At 52.8% G+C, this 23,335-nt stretch overlaps 3 protein-coding genes and 1 long non-coding RNA gene across 10 annotated transcripts in view; 2 read left to right on the top strand and 2 right to left on the bottom strand.

The window, feature by feature from the left end:
• STIP1 (stress induced phosphoprotein 1) overlaps positions 1–850 on the top strand; it is a 13,742-nt gene extending 12,892 nt beyond the window's left edge. For all 3 annotated transcript variants that reach the window (XM_077115880.1, XM_077115878.1, XM_077115879.1), the window contains one exon: positions 360–850. In XM_077115880.1, coding sequence (XP_076971995.1) covers positions 360–432 — 73 coding nt within the window. In that variant the 3' untranslated portion in view covers positions 433–850. The remainder of the gene's footprint in view (positions 1–359) is intronic.
• Positions 282–19,581, bottom strand: LOC143646675 (uncharacterized). Of its 3 annotated transcripts, XR_013157574.1 has the most exons (4): positions 19,319–19,581; positions 17,655–17,962; positions 2,350–6,726; positions 282–1,834 (listed from the first exon to the last, which is right to left on the bottom strand). It is a non-coding gene; the product is annotated as an uncharacterized LOC143646675 (long non-coding RNA). The 3 variants fall into 3 exon arrangements; XR_013157573.1 differs by having other exon boundaries at positions 282–6,726; positions 19,319–19,558; XR_013157575.1 differs by lacking the exons at positions 282–1,834; positions 2,350–6,726 and adding an exon at positions 10,398–12,951 and having other exon boundaries at positions 19,319–19,558.
• Positions 2,354–20,901, top strand: FERMT3 (FERM domain containing kindlin 3). The gene is made up of 15 exons (XM_077115877.1): positions 2,354–2,577; positions 3,099–3,266; positions 6,278–6,511; positions 6,688–6,807; positions 6,988–7,156; positions 7,382–7,484; positions 16,353–16,460; positions 16,609–16,743; positions 16,837–16,886; positions 16,986–17,110; positions 17,313–17,419; positions 18,225–18,458; positions 18,845–18,969; positions 20,046–20,187; positions 20,383–20,901. The coding sequence occupies exons 2-15, from the start codon at positions 3,107–3,109 to the stop codon at positions 20,560–20,562; spliced, it is 1,992 nt and encodes a 663-aa protein (XP_076971992.1). The 5' UTR covers positions 2,354–2,577; positions 3,099–3,106; the 3' UTR covers positions 20,563–20,901.
• Positions 20,843–23,335, bottom strand: TRPT1 (tRNA phosphotransferase 1). Of its 3 annotated transcripts, none has more exons than XM_077115882.1 (8): positions 23,248–23,335; positions 22,783–22,863; positions 22,474–22,555; positions 21,833–22,002; positions 21,567–21,741; positions 21,314–21,370; positions 21,128–21,238; positions 20,843–20,977 (listed from the first exon to the last, which is right to left on the bottom strand). In XM_077115882.1, the coding sequence occupies exons 2-8, from the start codon at positions 22,852–22,854 to the stop codon at positions 20,886–20,888; spliced, it is 759 nt and encodes a 252-aa protein (XP_076971997.1). In that variant the 5' UTR covers positions 22,855–22,863; positions 23,248–23,335; the 3' UTR covers positions 20,843–20,885. The 3 variants fall into 3 exon arrangements, with proteins under 3 accessions (XP_076971997.1, XP_076971996.1, XP_076971998.1); XM_077115881.1 differs by having other exon boundaries at positions 23,060–23,313; XM_077115883.1 differs by having other exon boundaries at positions 21,567–21,702; positions 23,060–23,313.

Raw genomic sequence — 23,335 nt, 5'->3', positions numbered from 1 at the left:
GGTCAGATGCTTATTAAATGTAATAATTCCTATCTGGAAGGAAGAGAAGGGTGAGTTGGGGTGGGGGGGGTCTTGTTTATTTTAGTCATGATTGCTTGAGCTGTCAGTGAAAATGTCCATTTTGCTGGGAGAAAGGTCTTGGCTTAAAGCTGTATCCAGGGACTCCTGACTGCAGGTAGAGAAAGAAGGTCTTCCATGTGGCAGTCCTCATGGGGACTCCTAAGTCCCCCGCACCACCCTCCCCCACCTCCCACCCCTCCGCCAGTACCCCGAGGGGGTTGAATTGGGGGTTGTAAGAGCAACAAAGATTATTTTAAGGTTGAGTTTCATTTTGAGTAACTTTTCTGCCTTTTCATTAGACACTTAAAGAATCCTGTAATAGCTCAGAAGATACAGAAGCTGATGGATGTGGGTCTGATCGCCATCCGGTGATGACTTGTTCCTTCCCCTTCCCTTCACCCTCACGCGGACTGAGGAGCTGGGGACCGCGGCAAGTGGCACGGAGCAGAAGGGAAAGAAGGGGGGAAGAAAGAACAACTTATCTCTATATATTTATACATACCTGTGTGGAAGTTACAGAGGCTTGCACTCACGGTGCTCAGCAGCCGCTGCCTCCGGGCCTTCCCAGCACGCGCATGGTCTCTTCACTGCTGCCCTCAAGTTCCGTGTCTCCTCCCTTCCCACTCAATTGCTGTCTCAGCTGCTCCCCATAGTTGGTTATTTTTTATTTGGGGCAGTGGGCATGTACGGGGAGGGGAGGGTGTTCTTCCCGACCTCCAGTCCCGACTGTCTTCACATTGTTAACTCCACGTCCTCTTCTCCAATAAAACAAGCCAGTCAGGTGTGGTTACATGTTGCTATGACCTGGAGTTATTTTTTGCCAAGAATATTTGAAGTACTGTCCTGCAAGGGCCGTGCCTTGTACTGAAAGAAGAGTGAATGTGAACTGTCTAGACTTGAGCAGAAGAGAAATTCCTCGTTTCCCTTTTCTTTTCCCTCATGGGCTTGGTGTGAACTTGGCTGGTCACCGCAGCTTTGCCCGGGTGGTCACTAGGTGGTGCTGTTGCTCAGCAGCTGGAAGGGACCGTGGCAGGTGCCTCTTTCCAGAGTGGCTCTTAATCCAAAGAGGTTCAGCTGAACAAAATCGTGTGGCTCTCTTGCTGTATGTTGTCTGTACTCTAACCTCAGAATCAAAAACCGGCGAGAACCAGTAAAGACCCCCCTTGTAAGGGACACTGTGCCCCCCCATCTGGAGCAATCCACTTGCGTCTGTCTGCTGTTAGATGTCAGTTTTAAGAATTGAATCACATTTTTATTAAAATAAAACCGCTCACTTCCCTGGTCAGAGAACTTATAAGTTCTAGGTCTTAAATATGACTGCAACAAACTGCATTTTCTAAAACCCTCTTCTTGGCCCGGGCAGTTTCTGAAACAGGCATACAACTTCCTCATTCACTCCCAGGGTACTACCTTCTGGGCTCCAAAGATGCTGAGACTAGCAGCTGGCTGTACTTCCTGCTGCCCTTCCAGTTTGCATAAGTGTCTTCTCCCCTGGGAATCCCCCGGCAAGTCTCCTCCCCCCACCTTGATGGCACCAAATCCAGGAAGTTTGCCCTCCACTGGGGCACCGATGCCCTGGGGCCTCTCCACCTGTGGTTCTTCCGGCTTTTTGAGCTCTATTCCGCTTCACCCCCAAACTTCTGGAAAGGCTGGTTTCCTACCTGCTGTCCTACAGCAGATGTCTCTGAGCTGTAGAGGTGTTAGGCTACACGGTAGGCTAGAAGCCCAAGTGACTCTTCAGCAGGGACTTGATAGGAATGATCCTCACAGGTACCTTGGGGGAAAATGTCACAAGGCAGGACAGGGTTGTTGTCACGTTTTAAAAGACCCAGAGATGGGAGATTAAGAATGTTTATGGTCAAACCACCTGGACTGCTCTGAGAAGTTTGGAAATAGAGGCTCTTGTTGGGGGTAGGGAAGCCTCTTGGAAGGAACTTTTTCCCCAGGGTCTTCAAAGGTCTCCTCCGTAGCATTGAGGGATGGCCTGGACCTGCATGGATTTTATCGCTAGCTTTGAATAACCCTGTATCCAGTCCTTTAAGCTCCAGGCTCTTAACTCTGGCAGCCCAGAGTTTTCATGGCCCCCAAAGGCCTTACTCTCAAGACAGGCTGGAAAGGGAAGCTGGGTCCTACAGAGGAGGGCCTAGCACTGAGCATGATTTGAGGCGTCTCTCCTTTGAGGGGTGATCCTCTGTGGAGGCCTGCAAGCCCTTCCAGACTAGGGCTGGCGCCTCCTTTGCTTCCGGCTCTGGGGAGTGGTGGGGGGCACCCACGGAACCCTCAGCTTACCGCCAGTGAGCACGCCCCATGGCTTCCTGCACCCTGCGCCTCTGCCCTCCCCGGGTGAGAGGCGGAACCAGGCCCGCCCCTCCCGTGATAAAGCCAAAGCAAACTCCAAACAGAAAGCAGAGGGGTACGGAAGCACCGAATGGCCGCAGGTGTATAGGCTGAAGCCAGGAGTGGCTGAAACTGCTCCTGTCGGTCCTACCTGCAGCCCCCAAACCCTTTGCAGCCAAGGTAAGCTTGGTCCACCTGCCGAAGGCCCAAGGACCCTCCTCACGTTCCTGCAGATCTCCACCCAGCATGCGTCTCTCCACGCGGGCAGCTTGAACTTTCCGCTGCCCTAGAGAGGCCTCTGCCTGATTGGGATGTTTGGATCTAAGATACGGGCTGGGATGGAACTAATTTCCAACTTGAGTTCACAACCCTGTCCAGCCTGGGCAGCTGCCAGTGTGGCACTGAACTGGATGACGTTGAGCGAGCCTCCTCTCGCTGGGCCTTGGTCTTCCCATCTGTACGATGGGAGTGGGTGGGACAACATGGTCTCTGCGGGGCCTTTCTGTTTAACAATCTGATGGCGGGAGGGTGTCAGGCTGGCCTGGAACTGCCCAGAGCTGCTTCTCACTGCTGTCACGGGCACGCTAGCCTGGGGGGCTTGCTCCCTGTTTCCTGCCTGTCCTGGGAACCCTGGGCTTCCTTCTGCTTAGACACAGACAGCCTGCCAGACCCCAGCGCCCTAACCACCCTCTCCTCTGCAGACGCAGCCATGGCGGGGATGAAGACAGCCTCCGGGGACTACATTGACTCGTCCTGGGAACTGCGGGTGTTTGTGGGAGAGGAGGACCCCGAGGCGGAGTCAGTCACCCTCCGGGTCACGGGGGAGTCACACATCGGTGGGGTGCTCCTGAAGACTGTGGAGGAGATCAGTGAGTGCCCCGCGGCTCCCCACCCCCAAGCTCAGCACCATGGGGCAGCTGCCACAGTGTCCCCTGGCAATTTCCGGGCCACCCCTGCTGGGCAGCTCACGATAACCATGTCACATTGACTCAGGCACCAGCTTAATCATTTGGTTCCAAAAAAGACATTTCCCCCACTTCCCCTCCCTCCCACTGGCTTCACCTCCCTTCCTCCCCCTCCGGCTGGTTCTGCCAAGCCTCCGAGGAGCAGGCCCAGCCACCATCCTCCGCTCACCCACTTCTTGGAGGCTGAGCCTGGGCTGAGGCTGGGGCCACATTCCTGGGGTCTGAGGCAAGGCCAGAGGGGGCTCCTGGGGGCCTGCTCCCACACTCCCTCCCGGGGGCTGAAGGCTTCACAGGCTGGTGACAGGCCCAGCCTGGGTGGGAAGGCCCTGCCCCCACAGGAAGTTACAGCAGAGCAGCCTGTGGTATCAAACCATGGAGAGGCCCAGGCCCAGGGGCAGGGGGCTTCTCCTCACCCTTCCCTGCTGGGGCTGGGGGGTGTTGTCCCTTCCTGGGAGGCCAGCAGGCCCACCCGATAGCCGGAACCGGAAGGCAGACCGAATATAGTCCCAGCCAGGAGCCGGGTCCCAGGACACCGGTGGGTGGCAGGCAGGAAAGATGCCTCAGACCCAGGCACCCACCACGTGTAGCCTGGGAGAGACGGCGGTCTGCTTGTGGATAGGTAGAGGTGCCTGGATAGCCAAGTCACAAGGCTGAGGTGGCGGTGGGAGGAGGGGGGTGGCGGGTTCCAGAAGACAGGACCCATGGAGGCTGTGAAAGCAGAAGTGGGGAGCAGAGCGTCTCTCAGGAGGCTGGGCATCCGGCCGAGAGGCTGAGGCCAGGGCAGAGGGGATGAAGACCAGTAGAAGGAGATCTGGCTGGCCCCCAGACATGGCAAGAGGCCGATGTGGAGTCAGGCGACAGACCCCGCTCCACCATCCATGCCCCAGTCCCCTGGTGCCAAGTCCCTTCAGCTCATATCCCCTGTGGGGGTGTAATGTCCCACCCCCTCGGTCCTCCTAGCCATTTCTAAGGGCTTCAGGTGCCTACTAAAGCCAGCCAAGCCAGGCCCATTCCCAACCTTCTGGAATGTGGCCAGATGGGTGACACCCAGAGCTCAGTGCTGGGTGCTATAGAGGGAAAGCTGTCCTGGGGGCCTGAGGACAGAAGAGGGAGCCTTCCCAGGAGAAGTAAGACTTAATATTAGCTCCTTAATATGTGAGCAGTAGGGAGGTGCAGGGCAGTGATGTTGGGGGACTGGGGAGGATGCCTGGAGTGTGACAAAAATCGAGGTTGGGTGGAACCCTGGTCAGCTGGCTAGGGGCCTTGAGGCCTCTCCTGGAAGCTGAGAGGAGCAGCAGAGGGTCTCCAGCAGGAACCTGCCTGCTAAGGCTCACATCAGCACAGACCCCTTTGGCAGGGGTGGGGGGTGGGCTGGTGGCACAGAAGCGGGGGGGAAGGCTGATGCAATTGGCCTGCTCAGAGGCCCCAGGGCCTCCTAAATCAGGCAGTGAGGATGCGGAGGATGGTGGGTTTTGAAGGTGAAGCTGGCATGGATTAAATCTGGTGGCTCGAAGCAAAAGCAGGAGAGTTGTCCTCACCTTGCCCTGAGATGAGCCCAGAGGAGGTGGTAAGGAGAGAGAGGGGCGTCTCTGTCCAGACTCAGACAGGGACAGAGTGCTGAGTGCCTGGAGTCACTGCCTGTAAGTTCCCAGAGTGGCACATGGCCTATGAACAAAGGTTTCTGGAATGAATGAAGCCTGTGGGCATGGATGGGCTCCATGGCCAATGGTGTGGGTTTCTTGGTTGGGGTCAAGGCAGGGTCTGAGCTCGTAGCAGGAAGGTGGCAACTGAAACCTCTAAAATAAATGAGACACCCCGGAAAAGAGTGTGGCTGCAAGGGGGAGAAGAGGTTCCCCCAATGACCAAGAGAAAAGGACATGTAAGGGATAGGTTAGGAGAACGGGCAAAGAGGGTCAAAAAAAAAGAACAAGAGTCAAGAGAAGGTCAAAAGCCCCAGAAAGGTCAGATGAGATAAAGACGGAGATGCTTCCCTCAGTTTAGCAACACTGGTGACATGGGGAAGGGTGGAGTGGGTGGGTAGAGTGCAAAATTCAGGCCGGAGCGGGTGCGGCATGATTAGGAGGTGGAAACAGAGAAGTAGACAGCTCACAATGAAGGCCTGGGAAGTAACCAAGTAAGAAAGGGCTTTGCAAACTCTAGAAGGTTGTGCCCCCAGGAGCAGCAGTTTTTCTTGATTTATCTCTGTGACTGTCATCTGTGTCCCCAATTCCTAGCCGGGTAAATGAAGTAGTGATGTTTTTGACCAGAAGCTCACGCATGTATTTGAACTTGTTTATAAGGATGTCAAAAACTCTGCACTCTCTGACCTGTAGCAGGCATTGTTCAGTAAATATAAACTCGTTTAGCCTTCACAACCACCAATGGGGTCAGTTATTACCCTCATCTTACAAACAAGAAAACAGAGGCCCAGAGAGGTTAAGTGCCTTGCCCAAGGTCACAGAGCTGGTAACCGATAAATATTTAGAGTGCCTGCTTTGTGCCAGGCACAATCGCAGAACCTGAAGATGTGGTGGGAGCAAGACTACACAGTCTCTGCCCTCAGGGAGCTCCAGGGAATGCACGAGAGAGGCCATTAAACCAGGAATCACAGGGGAGTATGGGAGGGGTGGGATGGGGGGAGCCCAAAGGGCTGGAGTGTATGCAGGGGGCACCTAAGATGGAGACACCCAGATTCTGGATCTGGAGACGGTCTCCCCAAGAAGTGATGTGGCTCCTGGGCCCAGAAGGCCAAGCAGGGAGCCATTCTGCTATAGCCTGGGACTTAGACCCCAAGCCAAATCATTCTGACCCTGCCCTGGGCTGCATCCTGGGTCTGCGCTCAGCGCCAGGGGCAGCGGTGTGGAAGACTGGCCCATGCCCACCCATCCTGACCCCTGCTCCCCCATCCCACCCAGAGCGCAAGCAGGACTGGTCAGACCACGCCATCTGGTGGGAGCAGAAAAGACAATGGCTGCTGCAGACCCACTGGACGCTGGACAAGTACGGCATCCTGGCCGACGCCCGCCTCTTCTTCGGGCCCCAGCACCGGCCGGTGGTCCTGCGGCTGCCGAATCGCCGCGCGCTGCGCCTGCGCGCCAGCTTCTCCCAGCCCCTCTTCCAGGCCGTGGCGGCCATCTGCCGCCTCCTCAGTGAGTCGCCGCGTCCCGGGGGCAGGTCCTGGCCTTCTTCCAGCCCAGCCGTTATCACATTGTCCCGGCCCCCATGCTGCCTGCGGGGTTGTGGCTGGCCCCAGAGCGCCCGTGCGTGGGGCGGGGAGGCCCGGGCGGGACCCTAGATGCCCCGCTGAGGCGCCAGCACCCCTCAGGTATCCGGCACCCTGAGGAGCTGTCTCTGCTCCGGGCTCCTGAGAAGAAGGAGAAGAAGAAGAAGGAGAAGGAGCCGGAGGAAGAGGTGTATGACCTGTCAAAAGTCATCCTGGCTGGAGGTGCGCGAAGGCTGGACCAGGGCGGGGGGCGGGGCCAGGGGCTGGAGGGGCGGGGCCAGGGGCTGGAGGGGCGGGGCCAGGGGCTGGAGGGGCGGGGCCAGGGGCTGGAGGGGCGGGGCCAGGGGCTGGAGGGGCGGGGCGGGACCCGGGGCCCCCGCTGACCCCCAGCCCGCGTCCCAGGCGTGGCGCCGGCGTTGTTCCGGGGGATGCCGGCACACTTCTCCGACAGCCCCCAGACCGAGGCCTGCTACCACATGCTGAGCCGGCCCCAGCCGCCGCCCGACCCCCTGCTGCTGCAGCGCCTGCCGAGGCCCGGCTCCCTGTTGGACAAGACCCAGCTCCATAGCAGGTGCACGGCCGCCCGCCCCGGGGGGACACCGCCCCGGAACCATGTCCCCCTGTGTGTGTGTGTGCGTGTGTCCCCTCCCAGGGTCATGTCCGCACTGAGTCCTTGCTCACCCCAAATCCACACCTCCTGTTTCCAGGCCTTTCCTCTGTATGTGCTTGTGCCCCCACCCCTCACCCCCACTCTGTACCCGGCGTCACCCTAACTCCCGCCTCTGCTGCGGCCCAGGTGGCTGGACTCGTCGCGGTGCCTCATGCAACAGGGCATCAAGGCCGGGGACGTGCTCTGGCTGCGCTTTAAGTATTACAGCTTCTTCGACCTGGATCCCAAGGTGTGCCGGGTCAGGGGGTCAGGACGAAATCGGGGTTTGAGTCCAATGCCACATCAGGACTTCGGGGTCAGGGCACCAGGATCTGGGAGTAGAGAATTGCAGGACTCTGTCCATTGGTCCCTCTGACAGTCTGCGCCTCTGTTAACTCTGCACACATGGTGCTGGGTGCTGGGCTGATGCCAAGGCAGATAGAGACAAATAAGTCTCTGTCCCTGTTTCTTAAGGAGCCACCAGAGAAATAAATGACCAAGGATCAGTGTAGTGGTGGGTGCCCTTGGGAAGTCTGGGGCTTCCCTGGAGCTCAGGGAAGGCTTCCTGGAGGCAGAGTAATGCTTGGGTCTGTAGGACATGGGGTGCGTGAGAGAGGGGGCCTGGAGGTAGAGGCCACTGTGTATGGGTCATCCCTCCCACCTGCCTCTCTGTCCCTGTCTGCAGCCAACATAAGCCCTCCTGGGACCCCATTTCTCAGCTCTCCTTCACTGTAAAACATCTTGAACATCATTGCCTACAGAAGACTTGCTGTCCAATGTCCTTGCTCCCCGTTTCTAGGTCTTTCCTCTGGGAACACTGGACACTGCCCCAACCAGCTCCTTGGCTCCCTCCCTCTCCTTAGCCACGTCTGTGCATGTGGCCATTTGGTGACGTAGACCAAAGCGATCACCCTCCTTCTGGAAATATTCTCCTCTCTCAGCTCCAGTGGTCCACTAGCTCAGGGCTCATCCTGGGCTGCCTTCTCCCACCACCCTTTCTCCCGGTAATCTCCAGCCTTGTGGATTTAAAGTTTGTCCCATGCTAGTTCTCTCTCCTAAATTTACCATCTCCAGCCCAGGCATCTCTTCCCTAAGCTCTAGGCTCAAGAGTCCCCTGGCCACTCCCCCCACATTCTTATGACTGAAAAGGAGCTCTCAATTCCCCAGTACCCAAACCTGCCCAGATCATCCTCCCACCAACCATCAATTCATTCATTCATTTCTAAAGCCCCACACTTCAGTGATTCTTGACCCTTCCGTCATACCCCATCCCTCATTGCATCCTGTTGATTCTTCCGGGAACATAAATCCCAAATCATCCCGTCTACTCTGCCTCTGCTGCCTCTATCCTGGTCGCAGCCTTGTATCTCGTGGGTGGGCTAATGCAGCCTCCTCCTAATGGACCGTCCCACTCTCGGGACCCCCTCAACCTCTTCACGGCGTCTGCAACGAGCGTTTGGAAACGTGAATTTGATCACATCACTCTCTGCTTAAGAGTCTCCTGTGGCTACTTCCCCTTCCATGGCCCGCAAGGCCTCTCCTGATGCTGTCTTTGCCTCCTGCCCTCCCATCACTCGTTTCCATCCGCACTGGCCCCCTTTCTGGTCCCCCAGTGTTCCGTGCCTTTTCCCTCCTTGGGACTTGGTTGTTCCTTTTTTCCCTCTTTTCCTGCCTTCTTTTGGTTTGAGTAATTTTTATGATTCCATTTTCTCTCCTCTATATCAGCTTATTAGCTACACTTTTATTTTTTTGTAAGGGGTTGCTTTAGGGTTGATATTATTGTCATGTGATACGATGTCATTTCACATCTCATGTAAAGACCTCGCCACAGCATACTTCCTTTCCACCTCCCCAGCCTCTGCTCTTGTCATCAGGCGCTTGGCTTCTCCCCATGCCAGAAACCCCATGATGCACTATTATTATTTTTATGACAGCTCTATTGAGACATAATTCACAAACCATACAATTCCCCCATTTAAAGGATCCAATTCATTGGCTTTTAGTATATGCACAGTTGTACAACCGTCACCACTATCAATTTTAGAACAGTTTCACCACCTCGAAAAGAAACCTTGTACCCATTAGCAGTTTCTCTCCATTCCCCTCAAACTCCCCAGTCGCAGGCAACCACTCATCTATTTTCTTGTCTCTATAGATTTGCCTATTCCGCACATTTCATATAAAAAGAATCATACCATATATGGTCTTTTATGACTGGCTTCTTTCCCTTAGTATGGTTTTGAGCTTCATACATGTTATAGCAGGTATTAGTACTTCATTTCTTTTGGATTGCTAAATAATATTCCATTGTATAGACATGACACAATCATCAGTGGGAGGGCATTTGTTTTTGTCCTTTTTTTTTTTCACTTTTGGGCTATTATGAATAATGCTAAGAACACTCGTGCACCAGTTTTTCTGGGATACACGTTTCCATTTCTCTTGAGTACTTTAACCAGCCAGTAATAATTTCAAATTTACAGGAGAGTTGCAAAAATAATACAAACCCCATTTGGAGAACTCCAATATGCTCCCCACTCCCCAATATCCAATTTTAAGAGTCTGCCCCCTTTGCCATATCATTGTATCTATCTATCTAACATCTCTCTATCTGTCTTCATCCATTTTCTGAACATTTGAGAACAGATTGCCTACATCATACTCCTTGAACACATAACACACACATGAACGTTTCCTATGAATAAGAGTATTGGCTTGTATAATCACCGTTAAGTGCAATTCTCAAATTCAAGAAATTTCACACTGATATAAAGCTGATGTACTATATTCCAATTTTTTCTTATGTCCCAGTAGTGTCCTTTTGAACATTTTCTCCTCCATTCTTAGATCCCATCCAAGATAATCCTATTTTAATGAAACTTTTAATTTTGAGTGATTGTCGACTTAGAGACAGGAGTAAGAAATAATAGAGATACTGTGCCCTTCCTTCTTGTGTGTTGATCCAGATTTCCATCTTCTACTCTTTCTTTCTTGTGATGAATTCTTCCAGCTTTTGAATGTCTGTAGATGTCTCTGTTTTGTGTTTGATTTTGAAAAATATTTTCACCGAATATAGGATCCTAGATTGACATTTTTTTCCTTTCGGTGCTGAAACGATGTTGCTTGCCAGCCTTCTGGTTTGCATTATTTCCAGTGAGATGCCTGCTGCCATTTTTATATAATGTGTCTTTTTTTTTTTTTTTAGTTGCCTTTAAGATTTTCTTTGTAGCGCTGATTTTAAGCATTTTGATTATTACATGCCGAGTATAGTTTGTTGCAGGTTTTTTATGTGTGGAGTCTGCTGAGCTTCTTGGATCTGCAAGTATATCGTTTCATCAAATTTAGAAAATATTTCTTCAAATATTTTTCTGCTTTCCTGGGTCACCAAGTATATGCATATTAGACTCCATAAAACTGTCTGTGTCTGGCTGTGAACCCACAGAATAGGTTCCATCAAACTTCGATGGACACTGAAGATGAAAAAAACAAAGGAGTCCACTCCGTATAGTAGTAATAAATAACCATTTATTAGGGAACTTACAGACCGGAAGGCTGGTCCTGGGCGGCTGCAGGATGTTTAGAGTGGCGCTCGGCCCCGCCCAAGGATCACAGAGGGTTATACAGGGTAACAACAAAGAGGGTACAGGGCCAAGTCAGGATTTGCAAGATTGCAAATATGTCTCTTTTAAGTTACTGATGTGTGGCAGGGCTAGTTTTCGTATGGATGGCTTTCATGCTTAGAAATGTGCACGTGCTTTATAATGCTCCTACGGAGGTTTTTTGCTTTTATTTTTGCTTTATGTAGGAATTTATGGCTTCTTTGTCTTATGGCCTTGCAGTCTCACAACCCACTGATGTGCCGTTCATTTTTATTTTTGGTCTTATTTCTTAATGTATTTCATTTTGGACGTTTTCCGTTGTTATATATTCAAGTTTACCGATCTTTTTTCCTGCCATGTCTAATCTGCCATTTAACTCATCTCTAGAAGTTAAGTGTTGACTTTTAAAAATATTTTCCATATCTCTTTTACCATGCTCGTGCTTTTCTCTACCATCTTGAATGTACTGATATATTTATAATAACTAATTTTAGTGTTTTCAGCTAAAAATTCTATCACCTATGCCACTTCTGAGTCTATTTCTGTAGATTGATTTATCTACTCATTACAGAGATAATGTATTTTCTGCTCTTTTTCATGCCTGGAAATTTTTTATTTGATGCCAGCCAGATATTACAAATTGTAGATTCTTGGGGCTGGGTTTTTTTTGTGGTCCTATAAATAGTTTTAAACTTTGTTTTGGACTGCAGTGAAGATACTTCCAATACCTGTTTTTAACCTTTGTTAGGCCTTTAATTGAGAGCTAATTTTCCCCACTATTGACGCAATATGATACTAAGTGGCCTATCTAATGCCCCATGTATTATGAGATTTCTCTTTTCTGACTGTTAGGAATGTGAACTGCTTCCCACCTTGTGTGGGTTCTGGTAATTGTTGCACCTGCACCTTTCCAGTGTTTTATTTCCCCAGCTTTAGTGGTTTCCCCACGTGCATGCACTGATCAGAACTCAGCTTGACTCAAGAGGAAAGTTCTGCAGATGTCCAGAACTTTCTGAGCAGCTCTCTCCTCTCCAGCTGTCTACCCTATAATTCTAGCTGTCTCGGACTTCCTGAATTCTCAATTCCATCTCCTCAACTCAGAGAACAGACTGGATTCTGTTTGGATTCCTCCTCCCTGCCCTGCACCCTGGAAACTCGCTCTAGGAAGTAAACTGGGACAATCTTAGGATTCACCGTACTTGTTTCCCTTCTCTCAGGGATCACTAGCCTGGGTGCTGTGCGGTCCAGTGTCTAGGAACCATTTGGTCTTTATGCTTTTTTTTTCATTATTATTAATTTTTATTGTTGGTAACATGTGATGGTTTAAAGAGTTAAATAGTCCTAGCAGTTTCTTATAATAATAATTTAGAAAGCAGTTCCCTGCCTCACTTCAAGTCAAATTTGTAATCCCTGGAGCCTACAGATTTTAACTGTTTAGCTGTTTATTTTAGTGTTTAATTCTATATGACATGATTATATTTGTATTTCTTGACTGTTTCCATTTCAGACATTGTCTATTGACTTGGCATAAAAGATGAAGTGTTAGCTGCCTCACACTGCCTCTCCCTCCTTTGCAACATACACATTTCCTTGCATCTTTCCGAAAGATTTGGGTATAGTTTTGGTTAAAACAACATGATTATAGCTGTAAATAGTAACACATGTCAGTATGTTCTTACCTAAGCCACAGAATGTCCGGTGATTACATTTCCTTTCTGGGTCAATTTTTTTTTGTTTTGAAATTCATAGTTGCTGTATTTTAATTTATGTATTTTTCTATTAATTGTCCATCTTCCATATTTAAGCTATGATTTGTCATTGGGGTTTTTCACAATGTTCAGGCAGGGATGTCCCTTAATCCAGTAACCTCCAATTTTGCAACCCAACCACAAAACTCCTTTCAAAATGGTCAGTTGCATCAGGCTTTCCATTAGCGTTGTCTCCTTCGTGGAAACGTGGAGTGGTGGCACTTTAGACCTCTGCGAGACTGATGTCCTTGAACTTCCCTTCACCGTTTTCCTGGGAATTCCTACATTGGACTTCTGGCTTCTTGGATCTCTTGTGTTCCTCTTTCTTGACAGACTCTCTCATGTTGATGGAGCACATATTTTAAATAACCTATTTTAAAAGGGTGCATGAGACATAAATGTTTTGAAAGCCTGCATGTCTGAAAAGATCACTATTCTATCTTCGCTCACGTGAAGGTTTGACTAAATATAGAATTCTAGGTTGGAAACATTTTCCTCAAAATTTTCAAGCCACATTTCCATTATCTCCTAGCTTCCAGTATTGCAGTTAAATCTGATACTCTTTTCATTTCCAATCCTTTCACATATGAACCCTTTTTATAAATTGGGAGTGGGATGGGGAAGGTAACAAAAACTTTTAGGACAGTCTCCATATCCTGTGGTGTTCCTACATCTCTTAATAATATGTCCTAGTATGGATCTTTTTTCATTCATTGATCTGGGCACTTGCTGGTCCTTTCAAATCAGAAAACTGGGTCCCTCAGTTCTGCAGAAAAAATGACCTATATATTCCCTTTAATAATTTCCTCCCTTCCATTTCACTGTCCCTTTTTTTCTGAAACTCTACTTAGTAGATGTTAAATTTCCTGAATCGAGCCTTCAAAGAAAAAATTAAACATATTATCTTTTCTTTCCTATTTTTTGACTCTTTTAGTTTTCTTTTCTGGAGAGTTCTTTGACGTATCTTCCAAAATATCTACTGAATTTGTCATTTCTGTAACTACTTTTAGTTTCTAAGAGCTCTTGCTTTTAGAATGTTTCTTTTTAAAGTTTTTTGTGTGTGCGTGTGACACATTTTTAGAAAAATGCACACATGTAACCTCAAGCACCAGAATTTAATAGCCTGAGGAAGCAATACTTCCTACAGGGGTTACCACTTACTTCTAATATCATAGATTAGTTTTGCCTGTGTTTAAAAAATTACAGAAATGGAATCATGCAGTCTGTATGTTTTTTAGTGTCTGCCTTCTTTCACTCAGCATTGTAAGATTCACCCATGTGGTTGTCTATAGTTGTTTATTCTTTCTCATTGCCGTGTAGCATTTCATGATATCAATATGCCACAATTAATTTATCCATTCTCCTGCCGATGAGCATGGCGCAATTTCCAGATCAAGACTATTTTGAATAGAGATGCAGAACTGTTTTAGTATATGCTTTTTGGCGAATATACACGTACGTTTCCATAGAGCATATACCCAGAAGTGCCACTGCTGGGTTATAGGGTAGACATTAGTTTAGCTTAAGTAGATAACTGCTAAAGAGCCTTCCAAAGTAGTTGTATCAATTTCTACACCCATCAGCAGTGTAGGAGAATTGCATTTGTTTCATAACTTCACCAACACTGGGCCTTGCTTGTTTCTCGTTTTTATTCTGGAGGTGTGCAATGCGATCTCCTGTGTTTCCCCCCTAACAGCGTTACGGATTTATAATTTACGTATCATAAAAATTACTCATTGTAAGGGTTTGGCTTGATGATTTTTTAAAAAGTTACACAATTGTGCAGCCCTCACCACAAGCCAATTTTAGAACATTGCCATGGCTCTCGGGAGTTATTTAGGACCCATTTGCAGTCATTCCCTATCCCACAACCACTGATCTGCTATTTATATGATTTTAATTGACATTTCCCTGGTGACTAATGAAGTTAAGCCCCTTTTCTGTGTGGTTATTCGCCATTTGAATATCCTCTCGTAAAGTTTCTGTTCAAGTCTCTCGCCAATTTTTACATGGAGTTGTTTGTCTTTTCCTTATTTATTTGCAGGAGTTCCTTATGTGTGTTGACTCAGAAAAAATTATTGTGACGATATTTTCCTACTATGTGCTTTGTCTTTTCATTCTTTTAATGGTTTCTTTTAATAAATGGAAATTCTTAACATTAATATAATGCAATTTAGAATTGCTTCTTTAATGAGTAAACACTTTTTGTGTTCTAAGAACTTTTTCCTACTCCACGATCACCAAGATGTAGTCCTATGTTTTCCACTGAAGTCTTCATTGTTTTAACTTTCATATTTAGATCTGCAATCCATCTGGAATGGATATTGGTATGTAGCATGGGGTAGGGTCCAAATACTTTCTTTTTTTACATATGGTATCCAGTTGACCCAGAGCCATTTATTAAAAAGAGCATCCTTCCCCCACTGAGCTGCAGCATCCCCTTTGTCCTAAATCTGGTAAGCATGCGTGTGGGAGTCTCTCCCTGACTCTCTTTGGTGCCCTTGGTCAGGGTATCTCACCTTGCCACCCAGTCTTAATTACTAGAACTTTATAATTATGTTCCTGGGGTACCACGTGCAGACGCCCTGTGGCGCACAATCTCTGGGGAATAAATCTCTGAGTTTCTGCCAGATGCCAGCTGGCTGCCACTGGGCTGCAGGGACTGGCAGAGAAACCAGCTCCTTTTTTGGACTTCCTACCAGTTCTCCTAGCTCCATCTCACCCTTCCTTGCCCCCTCCGTGCCAGGAGGCGAGTCCAGAGTCTGCCCAGGGGTCTGCTGTGTGACCTGGATGGCTTTGTTTGAAACTTCGTTCTTTTTGATGTTTGCTTTCTGTCTGCTCGTTCGTACCTTTACTAGGGAAGAGAGGAGGAAGAAAGGCTGGGGATTCCAGCTCTCTCTGTCTTGTAACTCAGTTCCCATCCATGTGTTTGCTTTCCATCTTTCAAAATTGTATTGCCAGCTCTCAGATGCTGTAGCTCCCTCTCTTCTTTGTCATTTTGTATTTCCCTTTTTTTTTTTTATGTCTTTGCTATCAATTTTGGTTGGGTTTCAGAGGGAGCCTGGGGTTGTTCTGTGGGTAACTGAGATCCCCTTTGGGCCTTTGCACTCCCTGCTCCTGCTTTCCAGAATGCTCTTCCTGTCACTCTTCCCACTGGTGGCCCATTGCCATCCTTCCTGTCTCAGCTCCTGCTAACATGTCACCTCCTCAGAGAAGCCTTCCCTGACTGATTCCCTATATAGTATAGCCCTCACCATCTGGTTCCATTCTCTTTCATCACCATCAAATTCAGGATGCCCTGGCCTGGGGAATGAGTGAAGTGTCACCATAGAAGGTGTGTGTGGTGGGGTGGGCATTGACAGGCTATAAGGCTGGGGTTGGAGGTGCTGGCATGCTGTAAGGCTGGGGTTGGGGGTACCGGCAGGCTGTAAGGCTTCGTCTGGGGGTGCTGTAAGGCTGTAAGGCTGGGGCTGGGGGGGCTGGAAGGCTGTAAGGCCGTAAGGCTGGGGCTGGTGGGGCTGGAAGGCTGTAAGGCTGGGGCTGGGGGGACTGGCAGGCTGTAAGGCTGGGGCTGGGGGGACTGGCAGGCTGTAAGGTTGGGGCTGGGGGGGCTGGCAGGCTGTAAGGCTGGGGCTAGGGGCGCTGGCAGGCTGTAAGGCTGGGGCTGGGGTCAGCTGCCCCCAAGCTTGCCAGCAAGGAGGGCAGGGCTGCTTGCCCTGGGTGCCCGGGGCAGCTGGCGTCTGACCGAGCGGCCCCCTCCCGCCACTGCAGACGGACCCCGTGCGGCTGACCCAGCTGTATGAGCAGGCTCGGTGGGACCTGCTCCTGGAGGAGATGGACTGCACCGAGGAGGAGATGATGGTGTTCGCGGCCCTGCAGGTGTCCCACTGGCCTGGGGGCCCCGGGCGGCGGGCCGTGGGGTAGGCCCTGGGCAGGGACGGTGTCTCCGGGGAAGCCTCGCTTAGGGGCCCCCACTGGGCAAACGGGTGGCCGACTCCGGCCTCTCTGGCCGTGTGCCCCCACCCAGTACCACATCAACAAGCTGTCGCAGAGCGGGGAGGTGGGCGAGCTGGTGAGCACAGACCCGGGGCTGGACGACCTGGATGCAGCTCTGAGCAACCTGGAGGTGAAGCTGGAGGGGTCGGCCCCCACGGACGTGCTGGTGAGCAGGGGCTCAGGCCGGGGGTGGGAGTCGGGGTCAAGCCCCAGGGGGCCGCGGGGAGGGGGGGGGCCTCTGACACCCTCCCTGCCACAGGACAGCCTCACCACCATCCCGGAGCTCAAGGACCATCTCCGAATCTTCCGGTGAGTTCGGGCCCAGAGCAGGTAGCCCTGCCGGGGGCACCCAGGCTGGGGAGAGGGGGAGGGAGGCGGCCCCCCACCAACCTCCCACCTCGGCCCCAGGCCCCGAAAGCTGACCCTGAAGGGTTACCGCCAGCACTGGGTGGTGTTCAAGGAGACCACGCTGTCCTACTACAAAAGCCAGGACGAGGCCCCCGGGGACCCCATTCAGCAGCTCAACCTCAAGGGTGAGTGAGGGCAAGGCCCAGGTGGGGGCTGGCAGGGGTCCCCCCCGCTGGCTCTCTCGGGCCGTGCAGGTAAATGCACTCACCCAGTTTCCCCGTGGGGACCAGGGAAGATGCTCTGTGTCCCGAGGCGACTGCGCAGGGCTTGGCAGTCACACAGGGGCTTCTCAGCCAGGGCTCCCGCCACCCCGATTTCTCCCTCCAGGCTGTGAAGTAGTCCCAGATGTCAACATCTCAGGCCAGAAGTTCTGCATCAAACTTCTGGTGCCCTCACCTGAAGGCATGAGTGAGATCTACCTGCGGTGCCAGGATGTGAGTGAGGGTGGGGGGCAGGGGGTGGGATCTAGTCGGGTAGACTGGGGGTGGGGGTGGGGGGCTGGCTGGGTGTTCTAGTTTGCTAGCTGCCGGAATGCAATATACCAGGAACGGAATGACTTTTGAAGGGGGAATTTAATAAGTTGCTAGTTTACAGTTCTAAGGCCGAGAAAATGTCCCAATTACAACAAGTTATAGAAATGTCTAATCAAAGGCATCCAGGGAAACATACCTTGGTTCAAGAAGGCCGATGAAGTTCAGGGTTTCTCTCTCAAGTGGAAATGTACATGGCGAACACAGTCAGGGTTTCTCTCTGGGCTGGAAGGGCACATGGCGAACATGGCGTCATCTGCTAGCTTCTTCTCCTGGCTTCCTGTTTCATGACTCCCTGGGAGGTGTTTTCCTTCTTCATCTCCAAAGGTCGCTGGCTGGTGGACTCTGCTTCTCGTGGCTATGTCGTTCTGCTCTGCTCTCTCTGAATCTCTCATTTCCAAAATGTTTCCTCTTTGATAGGACTCCAGAAACTCATCAAAAACCGACCTAAATGGGGGGAGACATGTCGTCACCTAATCCAGTTTAACAACCACTCTTGATTAAATCACATCTCCAGGGAGATGATCTGATTACAGATTCAAACATACAGTATTGAATAGGGATTATGCTGCCTTTACGAAATGGGATTTAGATTAAAACATGGCTTTTCTAGGGGACATACATCCTTTCCAACCAGCACAGTGGGTAAGGCGGGGGCTGGGCTCTGAGCCGGAGCTTGGCTAGCCCCGCCCCTCTCCCCGCCCCCCAGGAGCAGCAGTACGCCCGCTGGATGGCCGGCTGCCGACTGGCCTCCAAGGGCCGCACCATGGCGGACAGCAGCTACTCCAGCGAGGTGCAGGCCATCCTGGCCTTCCTCAGCCTGCAGCGGGCGGGCGGCGGGGGCTCGGGCAGCCACCCCCAGGGCCCCGACACCTCCACCGAGGGCCTGAACCCCTACGGCCTCGTGGCCCCCCGCTTCCAGCGCAAGTTCAAGGCCAAGCAGGTGCCAGACAGGGTGGGAGTGCCTGGGGTCGGGGTGGCAACGACCAGAGCGATTGCCTGGCCACCTCTGGGTCTGCTTGGGCCAATCCGGTGCTGGCTTCTTTGCTTCCGGGTGTCCCTGAGCCTGTGTGACGCGGTCCAGGGCAGACAGTCTGTCACATTCTCACCCGCTCACGCAAGTCCCAGAGAGGCCTGGTCCCCGGGCCATTGCCCTCCTCGGGCCTGGCCCTGCTCACACGTGCCGAGTGGGGACAGACTGCCCGTTGGTGGCCCACGCGGTAGGCACTGCCCCTTCCCCAGGTGCAGCATCCTGCCTCCTGACTAGGGGCAGGCAGGGTGTCTTGGGGACCCGGGGTAGGCAAGAGCCCTCACACTGTGGTCCTGCAGCTCACCCCGCGCATCCTGGAAGCTCACCAGAACGTGGCCCAGCTCTCTCTGTGCGAGGCCCAGCTGCGCTTCATCCAGGCCTGGCAGTCCCTGCCTGACTTTGGCATCTCCTACGTCGTGGTCCGGTACGGTCGCCACCCCAGCCCCAGCCTATCAAAAGTGCTCTCTGCCTTCACCTGCCACCTGGGCCTGCTTCGGGACCCCCATCCCAAGAGTGGGTCCTGGGCAGGCAGTCTCCATGCCCTCCCTTCCCCTGCTCTCCGGGGGCAGACCCGGCCGAGGACCGCTGCCCCTGCAGCAGACCCAGGAGACGGAGCTTAGGCCAGGAAAGCAGGGGACCAGCTCCGGTCCCAGCTCTGCTTGGACAGTTCCTTCTCTGGGCCTCACTTAGCTTGTTTCTAGTGTCCTAAGGCTGCTGGCTATAGCAAGGTGCCAAAGAGGGTGGGTTAAAACAAGAGAAATTTATTGTCTCACGGTGCTGGAGGCCGGAAGTCCGAAATTCAGGTGTTGGCAGGGCCGTGCTCGCTCTGAAGTTTACAGGCAAGAATCCGTTCCATGCCTGTTGTAGCTTCTGGAGGTAGTTTGCCCACAACCCATGGTGTTCTCTCCTTTGTCTGTCTATGTCCAAAGTTCCTCTTCTTATAAGGACACTGGTCGTATGGGATTCGGGTGCACCCTACTCCAGTATGACCTCATTTTAATTTGCTTAATTCCAGCTGTAATGACCCTATTCCCAAATAAGGTCACATTCCAAGGTAGTGGAGAGTACGACTTCAACATTTCCTTTTGGGGGATGTGGTTCTACCCGTAACCGCTTCCCTGCGGGACAGGGCTAAGCTGGGCACTGTTACAGGACGTGGCCCCCTATTGTCCAGGTTTCCCAATCCCAAAGGGCTAGTGAAGCAACAGATGATGGCAACTGTATCCCCAACCCCCAAGCAAACAGTTTATTTAAACGCATGGGCTAATGGCCTGATGCTGTGAAATGCTGCTACAATGATTACATCAATTAACCCCCATTGCCGGATAAAGACCTCCAGCGAGGCCCAGGGAACCCTAATCACTGGCTCAGGGCCTCACGGGCTGGGAAGCAGCAGAGTCTAGCAACGAACGCAGCTCTGCCCGGCTCCACTGAGCTGGCCTCCATGGCCAGGCAAGGTGGGGCCCCGGCTCAACACCCCCGCCCCCCGCTCCGGAGCAGGTTCAAGGGCAGCAGGAAGGACGAGATTCTGGGCATCGCCAACAACCGACTGATCCGCATCGACCTAGCTGTGGGCGACGTGGTCAAGACCTGGCGCTTCAGCAACATGCGCCAGTGGAATGTCAACTGGGACATCCGGCAGGTGGGGCCAGGGCGGGGCCGGATGGGCGGGGCCAGTGTCAGCCAGGGCTGAGAAGGGGCGGGGCGGGGGCGGAGCCAGTGCCCGTCGGGACTGAGACGGGGCGGGGCAGGGGTGGGGCCAGGCCCAGCCAGGGCAGAGTGGGGGCTGCCCCCTGCTGCCACCCTTTCCAGCCCCTCTGTCGGCCCCGCCCTGCAGGTGGCCATCGAGTTCGACGAGCACATCAACGTGGCCTTCTCCTGTGTGTCTGCCAGCTGCCGCATTGTACACGAGTACATCGGCGGCTACATATTCCTGTCCACGCGGGAGCGGTCCCGCGGGGAGGAGCTGGATGAGGACCTCTTCCTGCAGCTCACCGGGGGCCACGAGGCCTTCTGAGGGTCGCCCCCCTGCCCCCGCCCTGTTCACCTCCTGCCACAGCCACCCGCGCACCCACTGGGACTCACTGCCCACACGCCCCCTCCAGACGTGCACTGAGCTGGACACGCTCACCCGCTGTCACTGGATTTGTGCAGCCCAGGGGCCTCACTGGGCTGGAGACGGCCACCACCAAGGGGCCAAGACCAAGGCTCCCAATCTGTCTGAAACTCCTGAGCCCACAAAGAAGATCAGATGTAGCTATGGGTATCATGATCCGTGGTTTCAAACTGGAGCTTCATTTCTGTTTTTGTTTTTTTATTAGTTCTTTTTTTATAAATATTTTATTGCTGGACCATCCCTCTTCCTCTGGGACCGTGCTTGGAGCCACTGCCACACTCTGTCTCTTCAACACCAGCCAGGGAGAGGGTTTTTCCTGAGATAGAAATAAGAATTGATTAGAGAAGGAGACTGAAGTCAGCCTGGGGCTGGGCCAGGAGGCTGGGGGCTGGGAATAGAGGTGAGGGCCAAAGGACACAGGCTTCAAGCACAACAAATTGGGGGGAGGGGGAGGGCAGGTCCTCACGGGTAGGACGTAGCTGCAAGGCCTTCTTGAAGTACTTGGGAGGCAGGAAGCCATCAGCATTCCCTGGAGTCAGGATCACCCCATTGGCAGAGCAGAAAAAGGGGATTCCATCTGAAAATGAGAGGCAGGGATGTGATGCAGGCCCTTCCTGAAGGCTTAGGGTGGTCCCTATTCGTCCAGACTCACCTGCAAGGGCCTTGGGTCCGTCAATGAACACAGCCACTTGGCAATTCAGCCTCATGCCTGCAAAGACAACCAGCACTGGGGCCTGGGGTACCTCCAACAGTCTGGTGTCCTAGGCTCACTGGGGGATTGCTGCTGCATGCAGGGCATGGGGTGGCCTTGGACAATGGAAGCTGTGACCCTTGGAGAGGGATCTGAGAGGACAGAGTGGGTGGGAATTGCTAGGTTGGGGTGGGGGTGGGTGTAAGGCACTGACCACTGATGACACCGGGATCCCCAGGTAGTCCTGGGGCCAGGTGGATGTGTGTCCTTCCCTGGCAGGACAGGCCCTTGAGAAGGATGGATGGCCAGTGCTTCCAGAATGTGCCATGGACCAACACGGCGGGCAGGGCCTGTGGCACATCCAGGGCCATCAGTTCCAACTCGGGTACCTGGGAGGAGGTGAATGGGCAGCAGAGAAATCCATCCACCCTCCGGACAGGAGGCTCACCTGGCACTCCCACCTGCCCCAAGGCCACACACCTGCAAGGAGTGGCCCTGATTGGCCCGGATGAGAGGGCCAGTGCTGGGGTCCCCGGGCTGCAGGGCGAATCGCTGCTTCTCATTGGTGTTCACCACACGCTGCACATCTTCAGCTGAGAAACTGCGGAACTGGGGCAACTGCAGGACAGCACCCAGGGGCACAAAGCCATCTGCGGGCAGGCACATGCTCAGGGACCGACTGTGCTGGGCTAGGTCACAAGGGTATCATGGGCCTCATCTGTCCTAGGATGTGTGACCTTGGGAAAGTCTCTCTTTCTGGACCTCAGTTTGTTCGACTTATATGGGGACATGAACCTGCCTCATGGAGGCTAGTCATGAAGATAAAATGATTAATCCAGTATCTGGCCCACGGTCCCAACACCTCCCAGTGTCCAGTCTTGGGAAAACTGTTTATTGGGCCACTTGGCTGGAGGGGGCATCAACCAGCCTGGCCCAGACGGGGCTCCTCTCCCAGTTAGCCCAGACTTGATTTGGGTTCTGAGGACATGGGGAGGATTTGCCCTGCTGTGCCTTCCCTAAAGGTAGTGTTGGGGAGACACGGGGGAGGGGAGTCACAGGCTCACAATGCTCCACGGGCCCAGCCACTCCTCCCTGCCCAGGCCTTCAACATCCTCACTTACCTGCCCCCATGGGAAGCCCCAGCTTCAGGGCCCCGTGGCGCAGGGCATAGGATAGAGCCTTGGACAGTCGCACATCTGGGTCCTGAAAAAGCCCAGGGCTGGCCCTCAGTCCCACAGTAACCTTGCCCTGCTGCACCCTGAACCCTGAGTGACCTGTTGAAGAGGGAGACGAGTCTCTGTGGTGTCTGGGAAGAGCATGTCCCCATCAGTAGGACCACCCCACTCTACCTGCATTTCCCAGGAAGCCAGGGCTCAGAGCCCTTCTCCCCTACCTTCCCACCATTGGGGCCAGATACGGGAGGCACACACCTGTTCTCGGGGCCTGGAAGCCCTTCTCCCCCTGTGTTCTGCTGCTTCTTGCCTCCCTCCACCAGAGTTCATGGCCAAGGCCTGTGGAGAGCAGTGACATGTGAGAGCTGCTTTGAGGACTCTCTCCCACGTGCCCCCCTTGCTCAAAAGTCACAAAACCCCAGGATGAGACAGCTAGGGCTAAAGGGAACATTCAGCTCATTAAATTTACTTCCCAGCACCCCACCTCTATCCCGTCTCCAGACAGGGAAACTGAGGTGCCGAAGGCAAGACTTGCCTAAAATCACACTGTACGCCAGCCTCGGGGCCCACGGAAGCCAAGTCCCCGCGCTCCGGGCTGGCGACTCCGAAGCCCGAGCGGCGTGGGGAGGGAAGGCTGGCGTCGGGCCTGGCAGGGCGGAGGCGTCAAGGCCGGCCTAGGACAGACAGACGCACAAACATCAGCGAGACGGAATCAAGACCTACAGGCGCACGGTCTGCAGGGGGTCAGGCGGCCGCCCCCAGCAGGGGCCTGGAGCTCCAGGTCGGGCCAATGAGAGGCCGCAGAAGTAGG

This window comes from Tamandua tetradactyla, chromosome 9 (genome assembly GCF_023851605.1).
Source record: "Tamandua tetradactyla isolate mTamTet1 chromosome 9, mTamTet1.pri, whole genome shotgun sequence".
NCBI classification, from domain to species: Eukaryota; Metazoa; Chordata; class Mammalia; order Pilosa; family Myrmecophagidae; genus Tamandua; species Tamandua tetradactyla.
This window is presented reverse-complemented; position numbering and strand designations above follow the sequence as displayed.

Coding starts and splice junctions, on each gene's coding strand:
- TRPT1 (XM_077115882.1), bottom strand. CDS start 22,854: ATGAACTCTGGTGGAGGGAGGCAAGAAGCAGCAGAACACAGGGGGAGA. Junction 21,371..21,566: donor GGATCCCGGTGTCATCAGTG/GTCAGTGCCTTA, acceptor TTGTCTTTGCAG/GCATGAGGCTGAATTGCCAA. Junction 21,239..21,313: donor CGGACCCAAGGCCCTTGCAG/GTGAGTCTGGAC, acceptor TCTCATTTTCAG/ATGGAATCCCCTTTTTCTGC.
- FERMT3 (XM_077115877.1), top strand. CDS start 3,107: ATGGCGGGGATGAAGACAGCCTCCGGGGACTACATTGACTCGTCCTGG. Junction 7,485..16,352: donor TCTTCGACCTGGATCCCAAG/GTGTGCCGGGTC, acceptor CCGCCACTGCAG/ACGGACCCCGTGCGGCTGAC. Junction 17,420..18,224: donor TCTACCTGCGGTGCCAGGAT/GTGAGTGAGGGT, acceptor CCCGCCCCCCAG/GAGCAGCAGTACGCCCGCTG.